The sequence below is a fragment of the Gymnoscopelus braueri genome (assembly GCF_963280865.1).
Source record: "Gymnoscopelus braueri genome assembly, chromosome: 1".
Classification (NCBI taxonomy): domain Eukaryota; kingdom Metazoa; phylum Chordata; class Actinopteri; order Myctophiformes; family Myctophidae; genus Gymnoscopelus; species Gymnoscopelus braueri.
The window spans coordinates 37,641,025-37,666,634 of NC_137603.1; the positions used below are offsets into that span (position 1 = coordinate 37,641,025).

The 25,610-nt window shown below is 43.1% G+C and overlaps 1 protein-coding gene across 4 annotated transcripts in view; it reads right to left on the reverse strand.

Moving 5' to 3' along the window:
* Positions 1-25,610, reverse strand: part of neo1a (neogenin 1a) — a 184,619-nt gene that overhangs the window by 66,813 nt on the left and 92,196 nt on the right. For all 4 annotated transcript variants that reach the window (XM_080438552.1, XM_080438551.1, XM_080438550.1 and 1 more), the window contains exons 3-5: positions 22,367-22,642; positions 20,609-20,759; positions 7,628-7,764 (exon numbers count right to left, since the gene is read on the reverse strand). In XM_080438552.1, the coding sequence (XP_080294678.1) occupies positions 7,628-7,764; positions 20,609-20,759; positions 22,367-22,642 (564 nt within the window). The remainder of the gene's footprint in view (positions 1-7,627; positions 7,765-20,608; positions 20,760-22,366; positions 22,643-25,610) is intronic.

Consider the following 25,610-nt stretch of genomic DNA (forward strand, 5'->3'; position numbering starts at 1 on the left):
GGAGGAGTCACTTCCCTGACGTGTGCCACCATCTTGTCTGTCCAGGATTCCCCCAAGTCTGAATTACCTTTCACTGATGAGACTTTGTGGAAAGTACAGCAGGAGGATGCAGAGGTGCGGGGCCTATATGATTCCATTACAGAGGACGGAGAAAAAACGATCAATCCTACCACCAAACTGACCATCCTTGAAGATAAGGTCTACAGAGTGGTCCAGTTACCGCACCGTACTCTGTATCAAGTCTACATACCATTCTCTCTTCGCCGCCAGTTGTTGCGGTTCTTCCATGATGACCCATTGTCGGGCCACTTGGGTAGGTTTAAGACTTACCGACGGCTACATTCTGTAGTGTACTGGCCAAAGCTCAGTCTTGATGTTAAAGCTTATCTCAGAGAATGCGAGATATGCCAGAAGTACAAGCCTGAAGGGAGGAAACCGGCTGGAAAACTACAACAGACTGTCGTCACCCGCCCATGGGAGATGCTTGGGGTGGACCTCATGGGGCCCTTCCCCAGAAGCAGTCGGCAGAATGTGTACTTGTTAGTATTTGTTGACTACTACTCCAAGTGGGTGGAGCTTTTTCCCCTACGTCGCGCCACAGCGGAGTCCATCAGCCAGGTCCTGATCAAGGACATCTTAACTCGCTGGGGTGTACCTGACTACCTACTCTCTGATCGAGGATCCCAGTTTGTTTCAGAGGTCCTGGATGAAACTTGTAAAATCTGGAACGTGACCCAAAGGTTCACCACCGCGTACCATCCACAGACAAACTTGACGGAGCGGGTAAACAGGACCCTCAAAACCATGGTTGCTTCATATGTGGGCAATCAACACACTCAGTGGGATAAGTACCTGCCTGAATTCCGCTTTGCCTTGAACACCGCCGTGCAGGAATCCACAGGATTTACTCCGGCTGAGATCAACTTGAATCGTCCCCTGCGAGGGCCTCTAGATCGAGGCCTGCAGCCTCAGGACCTCAGACCCACTGCCCCTAGCTACAGTAAAACAGCACAGCTGAGCGAGTTGCGAGAAATGGTGAGCCAGAACACCTACAAGGCACAGTTACGGCAAAAGCGCAACTATGATAAGAAGCGGAGGGATCTGCAGTTGCAAGAGGACGATCGAGTATGGTACTGGACTCATCCTATTTCCAAAGCTGAAAAGAAATTCACAGCCAAACTTGCGCCCAAGTGGCAAGGCCCTTACCGGATCCTTAAACAAACGGGACCCCTGAATTATCAGGTGGTGAAGGAGGACACAGGGGAGGACATGCGCGTTGTTCATGTATCTCACCTAAAGCCCTGTTACCCGACAGCTAAGGAACTGGAGGACGTGCAAAGGCGCAAGGTGCTGGATATATTTGAGGCGGAAAGTGAGGATGAGGACTTCTTAGGATTCCCCAGCTCCAACCCGACAGTTAAGGAACTGGAGGACATGCAAAGGCGCAAGGTGCTGGAAATATTTGAGGCGGAAAGTGAGGATGAGGACTTCTTAGGATTCCCCAGCTCCAACCCGACAGTTAAGGAACTGGAGGACATACAAAGGCGCAAGGTACTGGACATCTTTGAGGCAGAAAGTGAAGAGGAAGACTTTCCCGGGTTTGTCTAGAGATTGACGCCTCCTCTTGCTCGGTCTTTCACACGGGGGAGGGAATGTAGCGATCAGCTATCGCACACACACCCCCATGCACACACCACTACGGTTATCCACGCCCACGAGCCATGTATAGACGGTAACGTGCAGTTTCCGTCACACCCCCCCCCACGTTACTCACGTTTTATGAATGGACTAGCCAAGATGGCGTCCCCCGTGTCAGTCACTGTGTGATAGTGAAGCAGAGCAGACGTCCCTGGAAACCACCCGCGACCGCGTTAAAAAGTCCGCGTTGTCCGTTGTGCAAACTACAAAACGTCCGGATCCTTGTGGAGGACGCAAACCCCAAGCTGTTAACCCTTGGGAGTTTCCGTGCCGTGCCGTGCCGTGCAGTTTGTTTGTTTACCAGCAGCGGAGCAGCCAGCTGGGCTGACTGGAAAAAACGGAGTGGATTCCTGGATCTGCCCCTCTCCCACACACACACACACACGGTACACTGGTTGCCCTATTTTCGTTTGTTCACCACGGTAAAGGCCGTGGGGCATTTTCTTTTGTTCTTTTATTTTGTTTTGGTTAACCAAAGGTTTTCATACATTTGTAAATTACCTGTTTTGAAGGAACAGTGGATGGGGAATATTGACTGTCTATATTGAACTGACACTAAAACTGTGTGGTCTTAGGCAAACTGTGGACTGGATTTCGGGTGTGGGCTGGAGTTTATAATACAAAGTCAAAACTGAGTTATTTTGTGTCTGTGTGTTTCATTCTATTGTGTGTTTCATTCTATTGTTTATTGAGTTAAAGGTGTTCTTTTGGGTCTAATCCATCCCTGGTTATAGGTTTTAAGGTTCATTTGGTTCAAGTGTGCACTTAAATCCTGTGTAAGGTTGGTTTTTTTTAAAAGCGTTTTTTGTCCAAGCTGGACTAAATTCGTGTTAGGCTTGACCTAACTGGCACCCCAAACCCCAAACAAAGCTAAACCGTTACAACAGTATGTATCTACTATGGATTTAACCATAGTTACCACTTAACCCCAGGGTCTATACTTGGTCCCCTCCTTTTTCCCCTCTGCACCAAATGACTAAAAGTTCACAACGCATTGGATGTGAAGCATAATTTGTGAGCTTGTAGAGCTCAGCTTGTTGTTAGTGTGTACATATTTCCGCAGAATGCGCACCTATTATGACAAGCCCAGAATAGGGACGCTAGAGTTTATGTGCAAGGTTGGTGTTTGAGTGTCTCAATTGGCTTAGCTGGAACACAACATCAATGTGTTAACAAGCAACATGGCTGCTGGAGAAACTGTGTTGGTAAATGAGCATGATGTTCAGCTTCCACCTTGCCTTCGGTCTCACTCCAAAGAGCAGGGAGACGTGAATCCCACTCTCTGCACATGAGTGAACAGTGGAATGCTCATCAGACATTTTTGCATCAAACCTCTCAGCTTCTGGTGCGGTAGAAGGGGAAGGGGCTGAGCAACTACAACACTCACGCTACAGTCATACTATGCTGTATTTACGCTCCTATCTGTAGGAGGCAGTAGGGATAAACAGCAGCAGCCCCAGAGCAGAGTGAGTGAGCAGGTAAAAGTTAACCTCAGCGTGAGCCACCAGTCACCGAGCAACATGTTATGATGTGTGTTCCATCATCAATACCAGTTGATGCAAATCACAGAACATTTACCCGCCTGCCAAAAAAACATGGTGGAATTATGGTGGAGCTTAGTTGGTGTATGTGGGCATGGTCGGATTAACCCTTCGTGGAGCCCGGTGCTACGACCAGTCTCGGTGCCCCCCGGGACCGTTTTGTCAGCGCGGGGAGTAAAATTGACGCTTCACGGGGGGTGCGTTTCACCGTTTTAGCGCTCCTTCAGCAGCCTTTGCTTCTATTCTAAATGTCGGCGTTCTTGCGGCATTAGAATAAGCTTCACTTCCTGCCCCACTTGATGTAGGGCTGTGTAAAATATTGATTTCTCAGTTGTCGTCTTCTTTATTAACTTTTTTATGTTGACCAACCAGCCGAGACACAGTTGCACAGTGGGTTTTTTAATAGCCAAATGTCCTCATGCAAAAATATGAATTTGAATTGACATTATTATTAGCATGGCTGCAAAACTATTTTTGGATCAATACCGGTAAACATGAACAACAAGAAGCCCTTCAGCATCATTAGCATGTAAAACGCAAAAGTCTGGCCCTTTCATGGCTAACACACAAAGCACTGGCAGAATGAAGCATGGATGCAACATATTCTCACATAACATGACCTAAATGCTCTAAAATCAATGTACACTTCATACAAAAAATGTAACGTAGAGGGAAGAGAACTGCAGGTGTTTATCCATTTCTGAAGGGCAGACACACATGCACCCACCATTAATTCTCTCCACCCAACTCCCACTGATAAGAGACAACACCTCTCCATAAAGCAAGGAAATGGGCTGTGTGTTTTCCCTCATTGTGCTTTTAATAGCTGATGGAAAGTTCCCTTTTTTCATTCCCGTTACTGTTTTCAGTGATTTGTGACTCTGGGGAGAGGGCAGGAAGATGGTGTGTCATAATAACAACAGACTGAAACCTCCCCGGGATCATTATCAAATTATTCTCTTCCTCTACAGGGTCATTTAGGGCAAACTATACTGATCTCTATCAGAAAAATAAATAAATAAATAAAGTCAGTGAACTAGATCGGTTTACGACGGCTGCACTCCTGAATTCCTTGCTTATAGCCTTGACACGATGTCTAAATTCAATTAAAGTTGCCAATATTTTCTACTCGCATAAACAGTGAAAGGCTTGACATTTGATTACAATCACTGACTGTAATAACATAAGTCAGGGCTGACATATTTGCCGAACCATTTACACAAGACTGAAAAATGTCTGCCTAGAGCTGTTAGCTAAAATTAGGATAGGAGTATAATGTTTTTCATTATTCTAGTCCATTTATAAAATGAAAGAAAAAGAAAAGGGAAAAAATAGACTAAATTTGCCTTTGGTAATTTCCTCAGTCCATGGGAAGGTGACAAAACATTTATAGGGCTCAAGCATTTCCTGGATGTGAGCCGCACATGGAAAGAACAGTCATACTGATGGAATGATAGCACCAGGCGGTGATAAATGAGGGCCACTGACTCCTAAGCCCAATAAAAACTCCAAAACATATATGTTTGCACAGAAACTATTTCTGTCCTACAAACACACAAGCACACATAGTCCAGATCTGGGCGGTGTCCCAGTCAACAGGGCCATAATCAAAAGCTGCTGCCTCCTCTGGCCTCATTTATCCTCTTGCCAGCTCTAATAAAGGGTGAGATGTTGCAGCGTAGCCACACTCAATAGAACATACATACAAACATTTAGTGCTTCCACATGTGTGCGAAGGCAAGAGTGCAGAGACACAATATTCAATCCCCTGGCCTGAGATTGGTTCCATTCTTTACACACAAGGATACATTTGTCTTAGTGGGGTCATTATTGAATTTAAAGTGGAGACAACATTTTCAATTCAATTTCATTATAGTGCTGAATCGCAATAAATTGTCTCAAGACACTTTACATATAGAGCAGAGGACACCCACCCCCACCCTGAGCAAGCATTTTTGCGACGGTGGCAAGGATATCTCCCTGTTGAACAAAAAACATCAGGCAGAACCAGACTCTACTAGGATGGGTGGCCATCTGCCTTGACTGTGTCGGGTAAAGAGGGAGAGACATTAGATGACATGAAACATGAAATGAAACAATGAAATGTCCATGTTCGGGCCATGACATTTGTCCTACCCATCTCCCCTTGTGAAGTCAACAACATTGCTGGACAATGTACTGCTGTACAGTACATGTTGATACAGCAACAACTGCAGACCCTGTCTACTTAAAAAAATAAATTCCCCAGGCTCTGGGGACAAGGCCCCGTAATTCGGTCAGCTGAAATCAACCCATCTTGGACGAATCATACAGGCATGACTTACATTCACGTGTGTAACCACATCTACTTGTAACTGCAGCTACACACCTCAAACTAGAGACTCTAATTCACCAGATTAGCACCAGCTGCCTCAAGGCCCCTCAATCTTTCTTCTAGGCAGAAACCTGACCATCTTTTCCCATATCAAATCCTGGGCTGACATTGCTGCACCGTTCCCGAATCCCTAGGCATGCGTAGCGCAGGTTTTATGAGAAGCCACTGACTGTGAACCACAAACACCACCTTTTTAATGCAGAAAAATAAGCCCCACGGTCTTCAAGAAGAGACTTGGATCAGTGTCTTTTAAACACATAGAGACTTTCTGATGAGAAAGGAAAATCGATTGCACAATTATACGTTGTCAGTAGCATCTTGGTGTTACCAGTCAACCGTTTCTAGCCTAGGACATGGAAAACAATCATAACCACACATTATTCACAACGACCTATGCCTTTCGACAACATCACAAGGAGTGCTAATCAATCCTATATTATGTGCGCACGTGCGTGCGTGTGCTCAGACGCTGAGACTTTCGACAGAGATTGCAGAGAAATAATGGGCAGGAGGCTACAAGAGGAACGGTAGAGCTATTGAGGGAAACAGATGCATACAGTATTAATGGAGAGGGAGAAGATGGGTGAAACTTGGTCTTCCAGTGACCGGCTAGCTGTACTGAACAGAGGGAGGTGAAGGAGTGGAGGCAGTGTGATGCTGGGGGATGCAGGGAGAGAGGAACAGAATTCACTGAAAATGTGTGAAACAGGGAGGCTGAGGCTTCACTGAGTGCTTCACTGCTCTAAACCTTTTTCTTAACCCTCAGCTCAAAATGCTGTGGAGTCACATTATCTGGAATACACACCCACACTCTCTCTTCCCTGTCATAATGCAGCCATTTGTGCATGTGTGTGTGCGTGTTTAATGAGGTAAATTATGTGATGGCATTAGGACTCATTTATACTTTGTTGAACAACCCTTTCGACAAATGTTGACATTTTATTCAGTTAAAAATATGTCATTTTTGTCGAGTGACACTTGTTTGAAAGGGTCATGCAATCAAGTATAATTTAGCCTTTAGCGAGACAGCAGCATTAAAGAACTAAACTGTCTAATGGAAAATAATTTGGGTCTAGTGTGAAATGATGAATGATAGAATAAAATGTTAGTGATCAAATAATCCGCTTAGTGATCATGTAAAAATGCATAAAGTGCTATGTACTATTTCACCAAAATGCAGCATAATTGACATATTCAGCAATTTCAAGATGTTGGTTTGAGTTCAGATAACTTACGAGCATTATGAGCATTTACCATCATTATGTATTACCTTATTTTATCATCTTTGTAAGGTCTAAATAAATTGCATAATCAGAAAAATAACATTGATTAATTGGTTAATCATATGTTGCAGCCCAATTAATGACTAGTGGTTGCTTTTGTGTCCTGCAACGTGGCAGTAGAGAACAGCAGAAAATCCATTCGACTCACCATCTCTCACAACGTTCCAAGTTGGATAATCTTGCTTTGTGTAATGTAAGGCTAATTACATTTTTATTTGTAATAAGAGTGCCAGCATGACATACTGTAAGCAGAGATGAAAGATTTCTGAGAAAAATATTTTTCTATTCCGAAATATTGAGCAAATTAGTGCCTTTTGAAGCCTTGCAGAGACAATTAGTCTGTGTTCACATGGGGAAACAGTGGTCAATGTTTGCAGAGGAGCAGTAATTAATACTCATCAACACCAAACCTTCCATATATCTGGCAGTTGATTTATTTAGCCCATTAAAACTAAATGTTAGCGAAGAATAATGCAAATGTAATAGTCTAGCTTGTTCAGAGACTAATAGAATCGACCTACTGTAGAGTTACGTACCGGTAGATAAGGAAGGAAATTGTGTAAAGCCCAGAAACCATCTACCCTCTGTTGTGATTGTATCTAAGAGAGTCCAGGTGAGCGAGTGGCTGCAAAAATGACTGGATGGAAGAGACTCCCTACATGTAGCATGAATGTAGTGTTTTGACAGCAATATAACTTGCAGAGAGTGTAGGTCGATGGCTTCAGTCATACCTTGCACTGTGAGCTGGGCCTGGGCTTCGATGGTGGTGTTGGCATTGTCTGCCATGCAGGTGTAAAGACCCGCATCGTCCTCTGTCAGACTGGTGATCTGAAGGCTGCTCCCTCCCACCACCTCTATACGACCCACACTGCAAAACACAAACGGAAGAAGAGAAGATGACAAACAAATCTCAAGGTTCAACAGAGATAAAGGATTAACATACTATACACACATTGCATTTAAAAAACGTATATTTAGTTTAACAGCGTTTTATTGAATACACTGCAAAACCTAGTAAACCCTGCACATCATCCTTCAGCTGATACCATATGTGGGATGTTTTTAATCCATTTTCATAATACAGAGTTCTGGAATGAGAACATCACTGTTTCTCTGCTGATATACAGTACTGTACCTTGCCTCAGTCTGGATTTATGAAGACACTTTTTAATGCTTCACTGGAGGAACTGTGGATCCTTTATTACATAGATCTTGTTTTGCAGAATGAAACTAACTACAGTAACATTTCATTCTTAAATTTTTTTCCTTAAATATAACAGCCTCCGTGTCATGTGCAGAGGGGGGCTTCTAACTCTGTGGTTCTACAAATTAATCCTGTGTCATAAGCCTACACATTTTACCCTGACCTAGTGAATATCAAAGTACTGTAACTCCTGCCTTACATGCATGTAGGAAAGAAGAATATTACATTTTCATCAGATGAAATTATTGTGCCTACCTCAGACTGTCACTCTACGCTAAATGGACATGGCACAAAATGCATCCCACATTGATTTGACAGCGGACCCGACATTTGTTTTATTAATTACACAAACAATTCCGTATTTCAAGGGGCAGTTGGCATATTGGCGTCAGTTTCACACAGTGCCAGCTGCGGGTGCATAAACTTAAATTTGACACAACTATGACATAGACAGTGATTTGGAATGTTTACAGTCACAATCCTAGCCTGGTAAACCCTCCCTCCGGAAATCTCATTTCTATTTGATTCCAGGAGTGAGTCTGGCCTGATCGCCCATTCTGCAATATTGGCTGCGGGCTGGAGTTGGGCGGGAGTAATACCGTTGACTGACAACCCCTTCAGCCAATGATAATTTTTCCCCTTCAGCCAATCAGCAGTTCACCAGTCTAATGTGACGCAACGGGACTTTTGAGACTTTCGGGGCCCAAAATGGGTTGCCTTATTCGGATACATGGTTGTCACTGCCCACCCCTACCGGTTCTCTAAATTTTTATTTTTAAATAGGCTTTGTCATGATTAATTGACCACTTATATGAAGTTAAACAACTAAATTCTATCCAAACGATATCTTATAAGTAAATTCCGTGCCTCAAAATAGAAGTTAGAGAGCTTTTTGAAGTAAAAAAATCGCGGAGAATATAGCGGACAGAAAAAGATGGCTGCCGTTCGTGTTTTGGGCTCACTCGAACTCGCCACCTGATTGGCCAACGTAAGCTGTCAATCACAGAACAATGAGCGACGACGCTGATAGGTTCGGCCGTTTGGCATACATAGCCAATATTGCAGAAAGGCGGATCAGGCCAGACTCACTCCAGAAATGAAATGGAATTGAGATTTCCGGAGGGAGGGTTTACCAGGCTATCACAATCCCACACAACACACCAATCCTGCACGCAGAAAAATCATGAACCAGACACAAGTTTGTCCATATTTCAGGTTATTTTGAGGTAGAACTCAAACTTGTGACATGTTATTGTAGTTACTGTACATGGTTACAGAACTACTGTAACAGCTTGAACCACCAGGGAACTCCTAAAATAACCATTTACACCCGGAACTAACTCTAACCTCACGCTCTATCAGCGAACCCGATTCTTCTGACAACCCCATGTTAAGCAGCCCAAGCTGTCAGCTTCCCCATCAGGCCACCAGGGAGAGCAGTCTACACCTCCCATTGAGGAGAAAGGAAAAAAAACGAAATCAATAAAAAAGCTGTGCATTTAGACATAGAAACAAAAAAAGAGTGAAAGAGATAAAGATAACAAGGTTGGCTCAAGAAGGGTAAATTACAGAGAGAGCTAAGCGAGTGAATGATACTGTGCAGTGACAGAGGACGGCAAGATTAGCCACTATAATTTGCCACAGGGGTGGAGATACACGCAGAGGCAGTGAAAGGCGCTCTGCGGAAAGCAACCCTTCTGCCAGCTATTGAACTGTCTTTAAACAAAGTGCGGACTAGCTGGGACTTCCATTCACACCCTCCTTCTCTCTCCCTCACTGGTTTCTACTCAGACTGTTGGCAGAATTGGCCCTGGGGCCATCTGTCTGTCTGTATCCTGGAGTGGGGCAGTGGAGTGGCTCTCTACCTGCTGTCACTGGGGTGACATCACTGGTAGTAGGGGGACGTGCAGCATGGGGCTTGTATATCATAGGGCTTGTAAATGCGCCAAACCCACCCAAAAAAGCATCGGAAACATGCTTTATTGTGCACGCAGGTTTGCACTTTGCATGTGATTGTTCTCGCCAAACTTGACCACAGCGAGACGTCTGGTCATCCTAAATACAATGCATTTCTATGACAATGAGCACGGACCAAAAAAAAGTCCACCCAGAGCAGGGGGGGAAAAGAGTGAGAACGGCTGTATCATTAACATGTAGCGGAAGAAAAGCAGCGTCCGTGCGCTTATGCTTGCCTTGCACGCCTGGTTGGTTTCATGCGTAACAAAGCACAAGCATACTGTAGGGAGGGCCAGCAATGGTTTACAGGTTCTTTAAGATTACACAGACGTAATTAAATTCTGAGTGTGTAAAAATGGACCCTTAAGTAAATCAACACTCCGGATTTGTACTGTGTATTTATAATTATTTGTTCTCTGATTCCACACACTGCTAAACACAACAAGACAGAAATGCCAAAGGCCAAGCTAAAGGCCATGGGTTATTTTTCATTGCAAAGCCCCACATGTAAAGGCCCTGTCTACTGAGACACGCATTCAAACGTAGTCACTGAGCTGGGCATCTATTCATAGATTCATGGCCTTTTGTGTTGCATGTACTGTACCATGGAGGAGGTCAATAGGCTCTATTGTAATGAAAAAGGCAGACACATTCTCAACAGCTACTGCACAATTTCTGGATACATTTATAATAAGCAGATCTAAGGGCCAATTGCTAAATCTAAAGTGCTTCACAGAATGAGAAAAGTGGCCATTATCAAGACAGAAAGAAAGAGCCGAAGTAAACGGGCTTGAGCTGAATGGGTCTTAGAGATGCAGAAGCGCACAGCACCATTGTCAAGGTGTTTGCCATTTACTGCTTTTCAAATTGAAATGAGGTTCCTTGTTGTAGGAATACGCCATCTTGAGCATTAGCCGATTCCTTGCCAAGAGGCGCAGGTAAGAGGGGTGCTAATTAAAAATACATCATTCAGTATTCACATGCAAAGAGCTGTTTAAGCATCTCATAATTTTCTCTGTCACTTTTTATTCACACGAAGAGTAGTAGATGAATGCATGTGTGCGCACAGACACCCAATGAGGTGAAGGTGTTAGGCAGATTGGGTGAGATGCTGCTAATTGGCCTCAATCTCTCTTCATGGACTTGATGTGCAAATCTTACAACTGTGATATAAATTCTATTTATAGAATCACACGTCTCTGTCATAGTGTTTTATAACATTTTAATCTTTTAAATATACATCTGAGAAAAACTCTGGTGGTATGCTAATGTGCGACCATTATTAGCAAGCAACACTAAATTAATTTATACAGTATTACTGTACAGTATGTTGCACTGAACCAATGCGATGTTCAATCCATTTTTTATATGGTTAAGAAAAAAGAAATGCCTGAGAAAATACTTTTCATTTACATTTCACATTTAATAGAAATACAAACTATATCATCTCAACTCAGTCATGTGTTTTTCATGGCTGCAACTGTTAAATGGTTGTAACTGTCCAATTACCATGTATACACTTACAAACCCTATTATCATTGTGTGTATTGCTTCACTACTACTAAATCTTAGTCGGTGTGTTTTTATCACACTATATATTTATTGTCTCCGCCAGGCCGAAAGGCATGGCGAGAGAGTATGTTTTGCCCCCTGTCCGTCCGTCCGTCCGTGTGTCATTCTGTCTGTGGACAGCTAATCTCCGGCACCATTGGCTTGCTCGCAGTGAAACTGTGCACACACACTCCCTGGATGCCACAGAAGAACCTCTGCCCAATTTTTTTCACATGGGTCTTTTATAGCGCCACCAGGAGGCCGATTTGTGCAAAACATATCTTTTGACAGTACTCCTACAGATTTTGTCCAAAAAATCCCACAAATCGGTACACAGTATCTCTATAGTCATTAAACAAAACTGGTTTTTCAGATTTTTCAGATTCCATCCTGATTGGCTAAAAATGGCTTCCAAAGTTTGCAGGAGTGCTCCGTTTTGAACAAAATGCCTCAAATCATGAACACAGCATGCAATTACCTTGACATTTTGCACGTACATTTCCACTATGCTGAGGAAGAAATGCCAATTGAAAATGTTCAAATCAGCCTTATGGTGGCGCTATAACAGGCCGATTCGTGTTTTTACCTATAACTGCACCGATCTGTGTAAAACGTTGTAAGCGCACTCCCTAGAGGTCAAGGAAAAACCTTTGACCTGCATTTTTCACATCTGCCTTTTATAGCGCCACCAGGAGGCCAACATATTTTTTTAAATTACTCCTTCCGATTTTATCCACATTTCACTCAAATCGGTACACATGATCTCTATAGTCATGTGATCAAGACGGATGTGTTGTGATTTTTCATATTCCATCCTGATTGGCTAAGATTTACATCTAAAGTTTGCAGTAGTGGCTTGTTTTGAACAAAATGCCGCAAATCATGAACGCAGCATCCGATTGCGGTCAAACTTTGCACGCACATTCACACTATGTTGAGGAGCAAATGCCACCCTTTTAACATTGGCCTGTTATAGCGCCACCAGCAGGTCTAATTTAGCAAAACAATTGTTTTGAACAAAATGCCTCAAATCATGAATGCAGTGTTCGATTACCGTGCAAGGCCTAAGAAGAAATGGCTACCTTTTCACATTGGCCTATTATAGCGCCACCAGGAGGCCACAATAACCTACCTGACCTGGCGGAGACCTGTGCTCCGAGGAGCACTTTTTCTAGTTGGATATTATTTAGTTGTACATAGGTTTTACTCTAGAGCCTGGCCGATATATCAGCCATTATTGTATTGTTTTTTTCCTTCTTTGTTCTACAACATCTGTATCGGAAATTATGCAGCTGATATTTACCACTTCCAACCATTTTGGGCATGTCATTAGGTGACTATTTTCAAAAATAGCAAACCTCACAATGAGTCGGGTATTTTTGAATAGGGTTTAAATGGAAAATATGTATTTCTTAATCTATCGAAGTTATTTGTGCTTATTTGTTTGTTTATCAAGTAAATGTTCTCAAATACAAACTTTAATTACATTGATTTCAAGATGTTACACTCAAAACATTGTTCATCTGTGGTCTTGGACTGTGGTTCTCAAACTTTTTGTGCCAGTGACCCCATACAAGATTTGTTAAAATGTTAAAATAGAATATTCCCAAAACTTGAAAACAGCAGATCTACAAGCTCACAATATTGTCAAATAATCCATGTATATAGGGTTAAAATGGTCAAACAGATTTTGATGCTATATAAACTTATTTTGCTGGGGACCCCCTGGAACCCCCTCAAGGACCCCTGAACTTATTTGGTTCAAAATTAGTTCTAAACCATGGACCTATTGTACTGTATGATTCAATATGAATGCATGTACTGTTACAGCCCTAATAAAATGGTGCCATTCACTGCCAAAGTGTTGGAAAGGAAATCAATTATTGCCAGTCATGTTTAATTCAGAACTATTTCTTCCTGTAGTCCCGCCCCAGTATGCAGCAAGAAGAAAATTTGATCAAAAACGTATTCAGAAGGCTACAACATAAGCCCCTCCATTTTTCTACACTGTAGCCTTAAGCTTGTCCCAACCACTCATACAATACAGAGGGACAGGGGAATAGAAAAGTTTTAGTTTGAGAGGTGACTCAGCCTTCTGTATTACGTGCTGCTGGTCTGGTCAGTACACCGGGGCAACAGTACCCTGCCTGCATATCTCCTTTGTGTGTTGCGTGCGTACGGTGATGGAGTAGGCTATGCTGCTAGAGAGCAATCAGTGCTGCTGGGACGTGGGCCATGCCATCAGCAGCACAAAGAGGAATCACAACTGTCACAACAAAAAGGGCTGTTTATCATTAACGGCTAAAGTTAGTACGGAACTATAAACTTTGTTGGGTCTCTCTCCTGACCCACCTTCCTCCCTGTCCCTCCCTCTGCTAGCTTGCCTGCACTGTGAATGCTAACTATTAAGGTCCAGGTGTTGCGGCTGAGAGTGAACTTGAACTGAACTTCCCCCTTTGGATCGGTAATCAGTGCCATGCATTATGGAACAGCTTTGAAAAGGGAACAGATCTTTTCTGTTCACAATTGGCAGATAGCAAACTAGGATAAGAATTTCCACTTCCACCACATTTTACTCCCAAACAAGATATCTCACAATTTACCGGCTGGATTGCCATGGAATTATCTGTGCATATTGAATCTCCCGAAAGAATGGCTCTTACTGATTTTGGTGACCCAATGGCTTTCCCTCTAGCGCCAGCCTTATGCCCTTGTTTCCAGTTTTCTCAAAATCTAGTGGGCAGATTGCCTTTAAACTTGCCGACTTCTGGCTTTCACCTGTTGCCATCCAAATGCGCCATATGGTCAAACACAAAGAGTAAAAATAATAAAAGTCAAGGTGGGAGAAGATGAAAAAAGAAAAAAACATAAACAACAGTGTATTGGCTGCGGCTTCTCGAGTGAATCAGCCATGAAAACGGTTTTGTTTCCCTCTGGCTCATAATGAAAAGCTGCAGGGCCCCTGAAATGGGAACAACTCTTGCATACCCTACTTTATTTGGTTGTTTTTGTTTTTTTGCCCTGAGAGGACCTGCGAGACTAAACCAATCTTTTGATTGGCGCATATTACAATGAAGCCTGCAGCTCCTTAACCTGCATAATATCCATAATTGTGAGTTTCCTAATGTGCTGTATGCTACTGCATGGGGGAGTGTGTGTGTGTGTGTGTGTGTGTGTGCTCCATCTCAATAATCAAACATGATTCGGTGTGCCCAAACCTTCAGCTACTGTATTGTACAGTTCTACAGTATATGGTCCAGAGGCACCACATGGGGATAGCCCATAAGATTTTACCACTTGAGTTCATTCATTAAAACAGATAGATGAGGGAAAAGTAGGTAAATGAGGAAGCAAGTAAGACACACACGATGACTTCCAACTACAAGATTAAATACTTGTAATGTGTCATAATGATCTGAAGGCAAGACAAGGACAGTAGATGCCTTGCGGGGAAACAAGAAGGAGAACTGGTCTGTTTGCATGTGTGTTTTGTGATGTGATGGAGACAGAGAGACAGCCTAAAAAGAGTTCTCATGCTCCACTGGCAGAGAACAGTGTTGCGTGTCTTGTTTTCTCAACTCCAACATGGCAATGAAAGCACTCCATTACCTTAGCTCACTCTACTGCTGCCATCTATCATTCCACTTGCGGGGAAGAAACGTGAGCTCTTCCATACAAGTCTAACCGCAGTTCCCATGCCTATCTGAAAGAAAACAGTATATTTGCTGCCGGCTATTTACATGAAAATTGTCTTTATGTCTAATAAGTATCAAAACTCTCGAGCTGATCTTACTGTACTTAAGTTTGATTTCCCCGCATTACACACACACACACACACACACACACACACACACATATATATCAGTGTGTGTACTGTGTGTGTGTGTGTGTGTGTGTGTGTGTGTTTGTTGTTATGTTTTCACTTTCAAATGAAATTACAACCAACTCATCCTAGACAAGATTCTGCAATTCCCCAACACATGCCTTTAACAACAAACTAGATAAACGCCATCATGTTTTGTGGTCTTCTGGTGACACTTCAACTCCTGCTTGGCAACCAACCAACTACAGTGGAACATAATGTGCTTCTATGCCGTCTCCTTGCACTTGGAACACCAATAATAGCACAATCACTTTGCTGCTGAGGGGGCAGTGGGAGCTAAGAACCGGGTGGAAACGTGCAATCAATCCTACTAATAGTGATGCTGAACAAAGGAGCCAGTGAAAATCATAAGCCATTAACACTGCTGGGTAGTGTCTCTGATGGGTTACACAGTGTCACAGTGGAAAAGTGCACTTTCATTGTTGTATTCGTCTTATAGCAACACATCTCAGGTGCTTTTCTTATTTAAGAAAGCAGTTAACCTTGAATTGTTTTGAGGATAGAGTGTGTGCAAACTTGGAAAAACTGTGAAAAATCACAGTGATAGGTTGAGGGTGGAGGTTTCATAGTGTTGTTGTTACTGTGCTTTCATCTGCGCAGAGAGCGAGACAGGTTCAAGTTTTGAGTATCTCTATGGCAGAAAGTAACCTCAGGCAACAGTGTAATCACTGTTGATTACCTCCATAGGATGCCAAGTTTAGCTGAAAAGTCTGTGGCATTTGCTCAACTGAAGTGTCTTTTAAAAGGGCGATAAAACCACTGACTCAACGTGTGCTGTGCTGAAGGAGCTGTCACAACACAGCGGATCGCACAACTTCACTGAGCACTGGGCGATTAAAATCCCATTTGAAACATTTCTCCAGGACTGTTATGGAATATTTTCCATCACATCATTTTGGTGAGGAGCGATTGGTAATCCCCCCAAACACACACACCTAAGAATGACAGTGTATTGCTCCTAATAAACACGCATGGCTAAGTGGGTATGAGCAAAAACATGCCAGAGTAAAGACCATGCTGTACTGTACGTTAAAAACAAGGTGTTGATAAACGTAAGATGGTTGTGATATACTGTATAGGCTAGGCTAAGTGGAAATTCACTACAGCTGAAACATCCACCGCCCAGCTCTGTTGTTCACTCACTACAGTACAAGGACTTCCCAAGGCCATCGAAAGTGACTGAATGTGTGTGTGTGCGCATGCGTGTGTGTGTGTGTGCGGAGCTTAGACCATAGTCCTGTTACAATCCCAGTACAAACATGCCCCCCCCCTCTCCCCCCTCACACACACACACATACGGTTCATACATAAGTAAATATAATTAACACAATCATATTTAAATGAGGGAATGAAGACAAGGAGCAGAAGAGACAGATGGCTTGGAGGTTTTTGAAGGCGGTTGATTTACATGCTCTGTCAATTCCCTGTCGCTCGGCGCCATACATAATTCATCCATTTTATTGACTGCTTGGGAATTCTATTAGGTGATAGAGTGATACTCTCCCCCCCTACAAGAACAAAAGCTGACTGTCCTTTTCATGAGTGTATAGTCAGGACCAGCAGGTAGAGGAAACCCAAACGCATGGGAGAATTCAAAGAAACAAGCTCTAGTCCTGCATGCTGTGAATGCAGGATGGCACCAAGCAGAGTCGAAGGGGATTCAAATTCAGCACGTTAACTGAACAGCCTGCAAGGTTATGTTCTGTCATGATACTGCTGAACTGAGATGGCATTATGTTGGGCAATCTAGTAATAGGTTTCCAAAGCCTAAGTGACAGTGATGGATAGGTCACAGCTATCCTACTATAAATGCGCACAATCTCTGCATGCGTGTGTGAGTGAATCTGTCCTTGGCGTATCTAGAGAGCCAGCTGACTGACTGACCGACGTCAAACTCGGAGCACATATCGCAGAGGAGGCGAGGAACTGAGGGAGTGCAGTGCCCAGTCTTTCCAGAGTAATTTTTAAAACTAAAGACGAAAGAATAACAATAATAACTAGAATATTCGCAATTCTGGGAAATTGCAAAGTGTGGTTGCGCCGACGCCGGTCGCCGGGATGCGAGGAATACGCCAGGAGGAATACCGTCGGAGGCCGCGCGACGTGCGATTCGAATTCGGTGCTGATCGGATCCCGTGTTTGTGATACGTGCCGCTTTGATTTTAGGAAATTAATTCACTAATAAATTGATATCAATTAAACTATAGAACGTATCTCTTAGCAAAATGAGAGCGCCCGATTCCCGATGAAGCCGGTCAATTTGACAAATACAAGCTTGTGCCATGCTATGAGCTTGTAGATCTGCTATTTTCTTTTAAAATCTTGGAACATTTGTGCAAATCTTTGAATATATACAGTATGTTTTGAAGCAAACATTTTTAACTCCGATCTGTTCCTCTGGGGGTCCCTGGAACAACGTATTTTGAGATGGCGGCCAAATGCATATCATTTTGGGGGTCCTTGACATGGAAAACCACTGATACAGTATACAGTAGCAACATGCTGTTACGATTTTTAGATATGCTTTTGGCCCCGGACCCTCATCTCAAAATGTTTAGTTCCAGGGACCCCCCCAGAAGCAACGATTTGAGTTACAAATGTTCGCTTTGAAAAAATATATATATTCAAAGATATGCACACATTTTCGAGATGTTTCTAAAATAGCAGATCTACAAGCTCATAGCGCCTTTTGAAAAGCCACAGAAATCTAAAATGACACAGATGCGTTCCCGGATTGAATGGGTTTATTTGACTGCCATTACAGTACAGGTATCCATTACCATGCCGACAGACTCACTAGATTGAACAATGAGACCAAGAAAAAAACTAAACATCAATAACAGACTGGATTTTCTTTTATTATTATTGTTGTAATTAAAATTCCAATCTAAAAATATTTTGACTGACTTGATGAAAGGCAATGTTTTAAGAGCTGATGGCGTTAAACAAAATAACTATTATAATCCACACATCTCCAGCTCAAGTCTTACTTCTGCCTTGGTCTTCAATCAAAGGCATCAAACGGTGTGGTGGCAGGGAATATGTCTGTGGAGCCTGCAGTATAAAAGACAACATCCAACTTTCTAACATCTCATAACTAACATGGGGATGAGATGATTCAAAGACAGAAGACTGGAATTGTACAAGTTTGACAGATTTCTGTTGTTGTTGTTGGAGGATTACAATTAGTCCTGAAGGTTTTCTGAGGGAACCAGTCAGCTAGTGGGATGACTATGAAATGTAATTACCAGGGGGACAACTGGCCATTAATGAGATGTGCAGCACTTTTGAAAAACCGATCAGACATCATTTACCTGGTTCAGACTGCAACCAGCTTTTATAAAAGTAGCTATAGGGGTGACACAAGTTGACAGAAGAGACAGAGGGAATTAGGGAAGAAAGGATGACCTGGACACGTCAGCTGATTTACTAGTTACAGCCAGGTATAATCAGCTCCATCAAGGAGTCACCATTTCATGGGTTAAAAATTATGTATTTTCAAGATATTATAGTTGAAAATGTCATTTTCGTCAACCAATGCTTGTCTAAAGGGTCATGTGATGAAGGATAAATTAAGCCTCATAGCCATATGCCAGGGTTTACGTGTCTTCATAAACTTCTTATGTCTGCAGCTTTGCTGACACTACTTTAAAAGACATGTTTGTTCTGTGCTCTCATCCAAAAGACCAATTAGAAACTCCATGTAGATTCCCCCTTCTCTTTCTTTCCTCCATTCTGCCCCCTGCACACAACCCCATTACTAATTGACAGCAGTTTCGTCTTCTCTCAAGTAATGTAGACACGAGAGCGACAGTCATCTCTCAAAAGGAAAAAAAAGCACTCCACTTGGTGCCGTTATTAATTGTCAGTGTCCATATTGCAGTCCAACGTATCACCGATGAAATTAATTCACCTTTTCGTGTTTTCGAGGTGGGGTGCCAGTGGGGGGCAGGTCACTGCAAAATGAGGAGGACCTCGCCCATTTGTTAAATGCACATCTTGCTAATTACACACGGAGGCGCCCGCGGGGGAAGCTACAGACTCTGGGCAGTGTTTTTATAATTAATAATTTAATAACTCCCCGATTAGCCAGCTCCCGCTGACAGCCAGACGTACTCACTGACAATTCCATATGGTGTTAAACACACTTACATTTTGAGCTACGTTCCTCTGTTGGGGATTACAGTAGCTTTAAAATGAGACACTAATGGTATTCAGGCTGACACTACATTGGAGCCTTGTGGGTGCCATGTGATGGTCTCAAATTGAATTCCACTGATGGTGAAAAATTCCAGTCTAGGTCTGTAAATTGAGATGAATGGGCTCGATCTAAGCCGTTTGGTGTTGAGTTGACCTAAGTAAAGTTATTTACTTGAGGGCACTATGTGGGTTAGGTAAGCATTCTTAATTGGTGAGAATGAAACTTTCCAATGTCCAATACAATTGTCTCCCAGGGATTTGGACTGCTAGGTCTGAGCTAATGAGAGCCAGAGGACTGAGGGCACAGGCGGCTGTGACACCCTCTCTCCGCACTTAATTTGTGAACTTCCCCTGAGCTGGCAACCCTGCAGCCCTCGTCTCCGAGCTGAAGTGGTGGTGTTGGCACGTCTAGGACCTACCCCCCTAGGGCTCTTGGGGCAGAAGTGGCAGAATGGCATTAACACCTCAGGGAGCAGGCGCCAGCACTTTAAACATGTTTGCTCTGGAAGGCCACTGGCACTGGTGTACAAAGGAGCAGCACTTTACTGTCTCTGCTGCTTCTCAGGGGCTGGGAATGTGGGACAGCCAGAGAAAAATGGTATTCACACAGTTCACAATAAAATCCTCCATTAAAATCTTACTGTACGAGTGAACAAATGGAACCATATGGACCTGTAAGGATTTTTACAGTGCACCAGTTGGCTTCGGAATAACAGTTGAACAAATTATTCCGATAACCGAAACAGGCATTTGCATCTAGCAGCATTAGCACACCAGATGCCATATTGATATGAGCAGAGCTCCTCTAAAACCTTTTTTTTTGTGTGAAAATGTTGTACATTTCTCTTTCATTTCCCTATAGCATCTGCACATTACAATGTCACTACAATGTACAGAACCCAGCGTTCATGACCTTACCTCTCCTCCAGGACCTTGTCTCCAACCATCCAGCGGACACTGGGGGCAGGGTGGCCAGTAATCACACACGGGAGCAGCGTGCTCGCCCCCACCATCTTGGTCACAGCTACAGGCGGCACCAGAAATTCCAACTTCCTCTCATCCCCCGTTTCTGCAAGGGAGAAGAAAAGTAGGGTCAGGGTTGGGACTGCGGTGATGCGTCGTGCAGAGTGGGTGTCATCCGTCTTAAAAAAAACTAATTCAAAACAAACTCAAGGCTCAAGTCCCTTCCTGACACCGCAGCTGAAATGGTCCGATGACTGATGTCCACGTTGACGGGAGTGACAGATGAACTGGAGCGATCTCTTTGGGGGCTCAAATATGATCACTGCAATTCCCAGTGTGACTCAATGGATGGGTAATGTCTAGCGACAACCAGGAGGTCAGAGTCGGGTTCAGTTTCTTTGACTCTCCACGCATGTAGGACTTCTAGTGAAGCTGAGTCTCCATTCAAAACTGGGATGGAGTTGGAATTTAAATCGCTCAGCAGAACCTCATGAGTTAATTGAGGTTCGATGAGACGATACATTTTGACTCAGACAAATCTAAAGGCCAGTCCACACCAATGCAACTAGTCGCAACTCCTTGCAACAAAACCGTGTTAAGGCCGGTCCACACCAATGCAACTCCTTGCAACTTTGATTGATTGATTGAAAATTTTATTAGGCAAAAGAATGTAAAACAACACAGTTACATTTATAATACTTTTGTCTAAAAGGTCCGACCAAAAAAGTCCTTGCGGACTTGTTTCCGTTGGGGTCCTTGAATTAATTTCATAGACAATTCCATTGGGGATAATGGTTGCAAGTAGTTGCATGTTGCCAGGAGTCGCGTCGTAAATCATTGGTGTGGACTGGCCTTTAAATGAAAACAAATGTATTTCTGTCACAATAACATCTGCCATCACCCAAACAAAATGTTTCCCAAACATTGCTTTACACATGTGCCTTCTGTACACATGCAAGACTTTCCGCCACTACGGCACACATCCCAGGGTCATAAAGAAAAATAGAGGCCCTCAGTGGGGTCTTGTTGTATGCTGATTTATGACCTGTAATATCTTCTCTCTGCTGGCAGGGGCCTGGTGCTTAACAATTGAGTAAATAAAATGTCTGGAAGGGGGAGATGAGACACGCTGCCACAGAGGAATTCAGCTCCCCTTTGAGTTACTGCAGCCTCACTGATAACCCCAATGGGAGTTCTATCTTTCCTTTAGTCGTTCAACCTCAGTGCTGCTCTTGGGTCTGCTCATGTGTGCATGTGTTCCTGTTAGAGGTAATGAGCTGGGCAGATGGGAACGCCACGTACTTCTATAATCAAATGGTGCAATTACCTGTTTTGCTGTAGGGTTCACAATTATATAGTATGTGGCTGCAGTTATTATGCAGTAATCATGGATATGACCAAGACAATGCCGAACGATATACCAGTGGAAGAAAATACAGGTGGAAAAATGATGAAAGCATAATAATGGGGGGGGGGGGCACAAATTGGTTCTGTATGTTACAAACTGATAGCAACTGGAATCATGTCTATACAACAATGCATATTTCATTAATTACTGCTGAAACACAACCCAGTACTGAATTAATATGAAGGTATTTCACATGAAATTGCCATAAGAACCAACTATCATATTGTGGCGGCATGGTGTCGACACAGAGTATCTTCCCTTCTTGTTTTACTTTCAATATAACTACAGCTTTTTTAAGAGATTACCTGGCACAGTTTGAAGCTGAGCCTCCTCGCTAGACTTGGTTGGTCCTACATTCTCCACAAGGCAGCGGTAGAGCCCTGCATCGGCCTCCGAGACGTTACTGACCACCAGGGCTCCGGTGGGCAGCTGGAATATCCTGGTGTCCATCTCCAGAAGTTGACGTTCTTTCTCCCAGTGGGTGTAGGGTACCAGGTCTGGGTTGACGTCACACATCAGCACCTGACTATCACCCAGATGCACAGTTGCTGGTGCTGGTTGGTTGCTAAACCTGGGCATACCTAAAGAGAAAGAGGAGAAGGGTGTGAAATTTTGCTTTGGCAAAAATTGTGTGTAGATAGCTGGGAATAAAGTGTTTACACGAGTCACGTAACATACTTTCAATGCATCACGTAACCCGTGACAACACTATGTTGGGCTAAAAAAAGTCACGTTTTTATTCTTTTTTGTTACTTGGCACACAACAATTGTTCGCTGAAGCATAAATTAGACTGAAGCAGTACCAATTAGTATGGATAATTCTGGATCGTATCAACAAAGCTACAACACAAATTATGATATGATCATCTAACTTTGAATGCATGACAGTGGTCAGTGGCCATTACTTGTTCTTTAAAATAGGTGAGTGAAACATTTGAATTCCATATTCAAGATAACGTCTTCAGTGTGAGAGAGGCCAACAAGGCAACTGCTTTCACCGCCCCTCAGATATGCAAGCACAACTGCATATACACACCCATCCGCCCACACACAAATACACAGTGGTGCAGCGCAAACACTTATCCCCAATGGAGGATGCTAATTTGCTATGTGGCACAGAGAGACACCACACTAATTATAAAAAGTCTAGATCCACAGGCTGCTTGTGTTGCTCTACCCCAAAACTTTCATCTCAGTGCAAATAATTATTTCCTACAGTTGAAACTATTGATCTGGAGTCAACACCAACAGGACACACTCCCAACAATCACAAACAACGGCTTCAATTAAGAGGAACGCATGCTTAAACTGCAAATAGGACACTCTGGTTTGTTAATAAGAAAGCGGAGCTGTTACTAAAAAGGAAGGAGGCCACTTCATCTACCAGTGAGAAAAGAAAACCTCCATGCTGTGTTATTACCATGGAGGGCCTCCTGAATGTTTGGGTAGGCTGTGGTTGTCTCCTTGGTAATGGGAGTTTTTGTGAGAGAGAGAGGATGAGAAAAAGAAAAGGGAAAAAGGGAGGGAGGGTGAAAAAAAAGGGGATAAGAAAAGAGAGGGGGATGAGGGTTGAGAGATGAAAGATAGTGAGAGATAGAGAATGTGTGTTGCTTGCGCACTAGAACTATACTGAAAGTCCATACCCAGGAAGTAGAGTTGAAGGCTTGTTGAGTGATGAGTGGGTTGCCCTGTCCCCCCCAAACACACACACACACACACACACACACACACACACACACACACACACACACACACACACACACACACACACACACACACACACACACACACACACACACACACACACACACACACACACACACACACACACACACACACACACACACACACACACACACACACACACACACACCTCTTCAAATCCGCTCTGGGGTAAATCACACTTAAAGATAAGAGCTTCCAGCCGCTAGCTAGAGACACCTCTTCCTGGCCTGGACTGAGACACAGTCCAAACTCAGCACCCTGTCACTAGCGCTGGGAGAACAGCAGCTTGAAAAGACACAAATGTACCATACGTCTACACTGCACCCATGGTATTAAAGCTTGTTCCTTCGAACCTCCAAAGAATGTGAATTCTATTGGCTCTTTGGCCAACCGCACCACAATTGTAAGACTTTTTTATCTGGAGATGCACACATTTATACACACACACACACACACACACACACACACACACACACACACACACACACACACACACACACACGTGCGCACGTGCGTGCGTCTGTCTGTGTGTCTGTCTGTCTGTCTGTGTGTGTCTGTGTGTGAGAGTACTGTATACATTACATATGCATGAATATAGTAGATATGTATAGTATTAGTGATGCTCCGATCAATCGGCCACCGTTTTAAATCAGCTGATTTTCACCTTAAATGACTCGATCAGTCGTTGCCAAATTAACGGATTCGGCAAAACGATCTTCTGTTAACCACTTAAAGGCCGGTACCAACCCCATCGGTATAGTTGCAAAATCCTTTGTTTGTTTTTCCCTTACATTATGAAGAAAGGCAGGAACACAGTGGTGTTACCTAAACAATTATTGTTTTTATGGAATGACACCAGTCATATCCTGGAATGTGTCTGAATGGAAAAGCTTATTTTTTTCTGAAATAAGCAAAAAAATATATTAATAATAACAAATCTGAGCTCGCCAGCAGTCTGATAGCCTAGTGAAAGTAATCACCATAAAAAGCTCTGGTCAAAAGCTTTTAAACCAGTTAATGAATTCAGCAGTTTTCATTGTGGTAGTTGAAAGTTCACATCCTACACAAACATAGGCTACTAAAACAAATATTTACACTTTGTCACTTGTACAGGCTGTATTCTGCTGATGTGTGTATTTTTTGTCATTCATAATTATGTATATAATTCACATTTGAATGCTATTCATAATGTAATGCCCAATGTTTTCATATTGCACGTGCATGTTTTCATTGTGCGCATGAGCGTGCGTCACAGGCATGCTCTCTCACTTCTACCCAAATAAAAATAGCACTACACCCTGACTCCCTGGAAGAATATATTGCAATAGGAAAATCCTGGCTAAAAAAATATAAAGAAAATGCTCCTCGGAGCACAGGTCTCTGCAAGGTCAGGTAGTAGAAGTCAATCTTAGCCAAACAGGATGAAATGTGAAAAGGGTATGAAAGGGTTTGGCTTGATGACATGACTATAGAGATAATGTGTACCGATTTGCGTGATGTTTGAACAAAAGCTGTAGGAGTAATAGCAAAAAAATTGTTCTCCAATAATCGGTCTCCTGGTGGCGCTATAACAGGCCAATGTGAAGTTTCACGGCAATCAGATGCTGCGTTCATGATTTGAGGCATTTTATTCCAAATGGACCACTCCTACAAACATTAGATGCCAATCTTGGCCAATCAGGATGGAATATGAAAAATCGGACAGATCTGTCCTGATCACATGACTATAGAGGTAATCTGTGTGTGTGTGTGTGTGTGTGTGTGTGTGTGTGTGTGTGTGTGTGTGTGTGTGTGTGTGTGTGTGTGTGTGTGTGTGTGTGTGTG